Source organism: Lipophrys pholis (assembly GCF_963383615.2).
Source record: "Lipophrys pholis genome assembly, chromosome: 8".
NCBI classification, from domain to species: domain Eukaryota; kingdom Metazoa; phylum Chordata; class Actinopteri; order Blenniiformes; family Blenniidae; genus Lipophrys; species Lipophrys pholis.
Window position 1 is genome coordinate 26,958,180 of NC_137630.1, and position 6,018 is coordinate 26,964,197.

General features: G+C 46.2%; 1 protein-coding gene across 1 annotated transcript; it reads right to left on the reverse strand.

Annotated features, from left to right (window-relative positions):
* Window positions 1–589: 589 nt before the first annotated feature.
* LOC308113667 (potassium voltage-gated channel subfamily A member 3) lies at window positions 590–3,996 on the reverse strand. Its single transcript, XM_080470062.1, has one exon. It carries the CDS (start codon window positions 3,915–3,917, stop codon window positions 2,322–2,324), a length of 1,596 nt encoding a protein of 531 aa, XP_080326188.1. The 5' UTR covers window positions 3,918–3,996; the 3' UTR covers window positions 590–2,321.
* Between the last annotated feature and the right edge of the window lie 2,022 nt (window positions 3,997–6,018).

Here is a 6,018-nt window from a genome sequence, read left to right on the forward strand (position 1 = left end):
GGGGCAGCACCCAGACAAGCTTTGTGGACATGCTGTTGGTGCTCTTAGTGTTTTCAACAGACAAAGTCAGCTGAAGGTGAACACAACCTGGACACACTGCACGAGCAGCATTGTACGAAGCATTAAGTTCTACAATAGTAACAGCAATGGATTCACTTTCTCCTGCAAATGCAACACAGCTATTTAACCATCTCTCCATCGACACATGTTGAGGTGCCAATTCTAAGTCAGTTAAAGCGAAACATTAGACTTGACCTTTTGATCGGATGGCGTGCAATGTCAGTGAAGTAGAATTTAGGTGACACACTTAGAGTCCCAAAATTGAATAGCATATGTAAATGGGAAATATTAGAGGTCATGGAATATATCAGAAGGAGACAGGAGCACGTCAGCGCTCACCACTTACCAATTGTGTTAGTGGGAGAAGAGCAGCCTCTGCTGAGCACTCGCGGTAGCGCACCCAGGACAGCCAGACAATGTACTCCCAATCCATTCATAATTCCTCATGTGCTGCTGCTCCTCCTTTGTCCTCTCCTGGCTTTGCACGACTCATTGTTGTTCCTCTTTTTTTTTTTTCTTGTTTCAATTGTGGAGCAGTTCATTGGGACAATGAATAAACAGACCTCCGTTTTCCAATTTTCTTTTGTGTCGATTCGCTCACGAACGTGCAAATTTAAATTCATTGTTGGGAGGGCAAATAAACAGTATTTTTAAGATAAGAATTTTTTTCTTTCTTGTTTTGGATCACTTTGGAGGCTGCTGGCGGCTTCATTAATATGGTTTTATACTTCTACAAATGCATTATTTTCTGTATATTTTTGGCATATGTGCATACAGATGTTATCATTTGCATAACATTTTCCACAAATAGATATATCAGGGGGTCAATAAGCCGTTCTTCCACAAAAGGGGAGGTCCAGACAACCCCCTCTGTGACTGAGCTCGCTGACTGCAGCTGCAGGGGCGCCAGACGTGTTTGGTTCGTATTTTACGCACGCACCGCGTAATGACAAGACAGTCGCATTAGAGACCGGAGACAACCTATTTATGATGAAAATCTCCAATATAGCTTCCAATCCATCTGGGGGGGGGGGGTTACTGTGGAAACAAGGGTGCTATGGCAACGGTGACTGGGGTTACCGAGGAAACGACCGTCGCCATGGAGACTACATCACAGTGGGCTATATTTGAGACGTCCAAATAGAAGCACGCTTCATATTTGATCACTGTTTATATGCGCGAAACCATCCATGTGCTTTTCCTCTCACTAAAGACGGCAATCCCAGGCCATGTTTAAGGGGCGTATGCACCGAAAAACATCTCAAACAATGTTTGCGGGGGTCCTAAAGCAGCTGGAGACGTGATCCATACAGCTTAATATAAATACATAGTTTCATGTATGTTATTGGCACAAATGTTCTTAGCTTTTATTGATATGTAATTGAAATTAAAGCTATAGTTTCCTCAAAGATATTCATGATAATCTTTTTTTTGTCTTTTTTGTTTTTTTCAACAAGGGGGTGGGTGACGGTGGGAGGGTGGGGGCTCCAGACCAACCTGTCTCCCCGCGTGAGATCAACCGGTGCCTCTCTCACGTGCGTCTTGCAACGATAACGAAACACTGACAGTGGACTGTTGGCATTTGTTTTACACGGCGCCGTTTACGCACTAAATATACCAGTACAGTCCATAAGAAGGAATTGTCGGGATTTTTTCATAAAGACAATAGCATTTGGACTAGACTTTAACGCACGATAAAGGCATAGCACAAAACGGTCTAATTGAGATAATATATGCTGAAATGCGTTTTCAGACATTACATGTGTTCGACCACACACACATTTAAATGATTCTGATTATTATACCTAGGCTATGACTGACGGACCACGACTCATAACGCATGTTAATACAAAGTGAGCGACTTTCGAGTAGTATACACTCATCTGTCACAGTCGTAAAGCTTCTATGTCTACCTGTCGTGGTAAGCATAATATTGCACATAACGCACAACAGGTAAATCCCCTAACTCGGGAAAATAAATATAGGCCTAATACTTTGAGGAGCTATTTCAGCTCGCGCAAGGAAACATAAAGGTTTTATGAATTGATATCACTGAAATGAAAGATCCTGATTCTTTGAGTGGAGTACAAAGTAGCGTCTCTGTCCAGACAGGGTTTGCGCTTTTCTCTCTCCTCCTCAACTCTTTTTGTCCTCGTGTGAGCTACCGCTGCTTCCACGCGCTGGTGCGCAACGACAGGTCCAGCTGCGCGTTGACGCATCACCACTTCCTGCGTTCAGGCTCGTGAACTCTAAAAGCTGGCTTACACGTCGGTGAAGATCTTTTTGTTTATATTCACACAGTTCTGGGAGTTGTTCGGGGTGGTCGTGAGGAAGTTGGGCTGCTGTTTGAACGCGCTGTTGATCCCGTGCTCCTCTATCACCATGTACTCGCTCTTGCTGAGGGAGGAGGAGGAGCGATCCTTCCTCAGCCCCTCCGTGTCCGCCAGAGGCTGACAGCTGCCCACGTGCAGGTACTGTGCCTGCTCCTCGCCCTCCGTTTCTCTGTGATAGAAGTAGTTGAAATTGGAAACGATGACAGGCACAGGCAGGGCAATTGTCAGCACCCCGGCGATCGCGCACAGAGACCCCACGATTTTCCCCCCGATCGTCACGGGGTGCATGTCGCCGTAGCCCACAGTCGTCATCGTGACAACAGCCCACCAGAACGCGTCCGGAATGCTGCTGAAACCCGAATCTGGGTCGTCCGCCTCTGCGAAGTAAACAGCGCTGGAGAAGAGGATCACACCGATGAACAAGAAGAAGATGAGCAAGCCCAGCTCGCGCATGCTGGCCTTTAGAGTCTGCCCTAAAATCTGCAGCCCCTTGGAGTGACGCGAGAGTTTGAAGATTCGAAACACCCGAACAAGTCTAATAACGCGCAGAATGGCTAATGACATGGCCTGCTGTCCGTTCCCTTGCCTCTCTGCCAGCTCTGTGCCCAGAGTGATGAAATAAGGGATGATGGCCACAATGTCAATAATGTTCATGATGTTTTTGGAGAACGTGGCTTTACTCGGGCATGCAAAGAAGCGCACCAGCAGCTCGAAGGAAAACCAGATGATGCACAGCGTCTCCACCACAAAGAACGGGTCTGAGAAAGGGCTAATGAAATATGGGAGTGTGCCATTTATCAAGGGGGCAATGGTGATCGGGTCCCTGTTCTCGTCCTTGAACTCCGGCAGTGTCTCTAAGCAGAAGATGACAATGGAGATGAGAATGACCAGGACAGACACTATTGCGATCCCCCGCGCGGGACCGGAACTCTCCGGGTATTCAAAAAGCAGCCACACCTGTCTTTGAAATTCATTTTCTGGCAAGGGTCGCTCCTCCTCTTTGATGAAGCCCTCATCCTCTCTGAACTTCTCCATCGCCTCCTCTCCCAGCTCATAGAAGCGTATCTCCTCAGAGAAAATGTCAATGGGCACATTAACGGGTCGCCTGATGCGCCCACCAGACTGGTAGTAGTAGAGTATGGCATCAAAGCTGGGTCGGTTCCGATCGAAAAAGTATTCGTTCCTGAGAGGATCAAAGTACCTCATCCTCTTCTTGGGGTCCCCCAGCAGCGTCTCCGGGAACTGTGAGAGAGTCTTGAGCTGGGTCTCAAAGCGTAACCCTGAGATGTTGATGACCACCCGCTCGCAGCATTCATGGTCCGGTTCGTATCGGTCCAAAGAGTGGTGGCCCGGCAGAGCCGCCGACTCCTCCAGCATGTTGTCACACGCCACCACCGTCATCACGTCGGCCTGAGACTCTGTGTATCCGTGGTTCACCAGGTTGTCGCCCCGAGTTTTGGTTGTGCTTGGCGGGGGTGATTGCAGGAGGCTGAGGTGGTCGTCCATGCGCGGTTGAAGACGCATTCAGGGGCGGCCGCCTCGCCCCCTCCGCGTACCCCGGTCAGCCGCCGCCACAACCCTGTCTCCTTCACGTCTCCCTCACTCTCCTGCTTCGCTCCACTTTCACTCCCTACTGTTGCTGTTCCCGCCCACAGGGAAAGATCTGGGTTTATAAACAAGCTTTCCACCCGCCCACGGCGCGACAGCGCTGGGTACCTTTCACTATCCTCCGCCAATCGCAGGACGCACCGTTACACAGAAAAAGCAACACACGGGCGTCATTCAACACTATCGTGTTGGGCGTGCCCGCCTCCCTCTGCCCCTCTCCCCGTTTTGTAGACACGCGCTGAGGCACATACACACTTACTTGCTGAGTCCAAACAGTCTCCCTTTAAAACAAGGTCATTGCTCAAAGATAGGACATTTTATAAATCGGGTATTCATAAATACAACAGCGAGTCTCCCCCATCCCCCACTATTACGAGTCACATTTTTGGGGTCATCTATTTTCCACCCAAAAACACGAATTTGGATATACTACAACAATGTTGAACGTTTTTAAACGCGACTTCTGTCAAATTCTACAGTTTTCCAATTACGCACAGAATTGACGTGACATAATTGATGCGCGCGCCCCAAAGTGGCGATGGTTCGTGTTTAAGTGAATAACAAGGTGAAGAATGAGAATGAGAGGAATCCCACAGGTCGATGTGAGAGGGAAAAAAAATGTTTAGATGACCGCAGCATGAACAATAATAACACACATAGAGTGTGCGCGCATGAAAACAAGTGGCAAAGAAAGACGAATGATTAGATCACTCGCTGCATGTACAACACGGTCTGTGAACTCATAAAACATTAAAGATCTAATATGGTCAATGTCAAAAGGGCAACTACAGTACGCAGCAGTGTCGGTCCTGTGACTGATTTCATCAGATAATCACACAGGAAGAACCACAGAGGGAGTAATCCCTGCCCTGACTTAGAACGTGACCAGTTTTTACATTCATGGATTACCAAATCCACTTTCCCATCTATTACATTCAATATTATGCCTAAAACTAACAAGTTTGGATATTGTGTGATCGATATATGACCAAAAAGCACATCAGAATGAAGCTTTGGCACATCGGAAGAAAAAAAATGATATATCTTCAAACACCATCCTTTAAACATTTTTACAGTTTGTTGCTCCAGTTGTTTCCTCTGATAGATTCTAAGTTTGATGAATACATTTTAGAGTTAAATCACAATGACTTCCTAAATGGACGCCTCTTGGAGAGTTGCTGTCCGGGGTGCTGAAGTGGGTTAAAAATGGCAAGAGGCCAAGAATCCTTGTGTACACAACGTTTTCTGAGACAAAACTCCTTTGTAGGAGCAAATAAACATTTAACAACATAAACGACACCACAGAACTAATCTACAGTTGGTTCAAAAGTAAAGCAGAGAAATTGGGCACAACCATTCTGCAGCAAAACTTTAGATCATGTGTGACTTAAAAATGTTTCTCTTCTTTTAAATTTTTGATCGAGTTGTGACCTGAGTGCTTCTTGATCAGTTCTGTAAACTGGCAAAGAGAAAAGAAGTGTGCCTTTGTTAGTTAAATTACAAAGTTTAACTTAATTTTCTACTTGTTTTGGGTGCATTAGTTTCATTCTGTGCCGATTGTGCGTGTAATCCAAGCTTCAAACTGCACTTACTAGTGCTTATCTAGTTTCCTCTTTCCCTGCTTCTCAACATAATATGTTCATCTCTCTGAAATTACAGTAAGCGTCTCATCGTCTTCACTTCTTTTGTATTCTATTAAAGCGTGTTGATGTGTTTGGAGTTACAAACCCGATCTGAGGTTACTCCTGATAATCCTGCTTTGCTCTTTCTTGTGTATTGCTCACTTTGATAGATGGCATTGTAGAAAACTGGCATAATAATCTTGACCTATTTACACAGCGATTGCTTGTTATTCAGAGTTGTTACTAAACATCAACTGGACCATCTGCACCGTGGTTCCTCCTCCACACGATGGGAAAGGTTTGGGACTGAAACGGATCCCTTCACGAGGTTAGGAGAAACGAGGGCAGTCTTCTGAGGCGGGGACGTCGTGTTTGTCCTTCCTTCTATGAAGTGC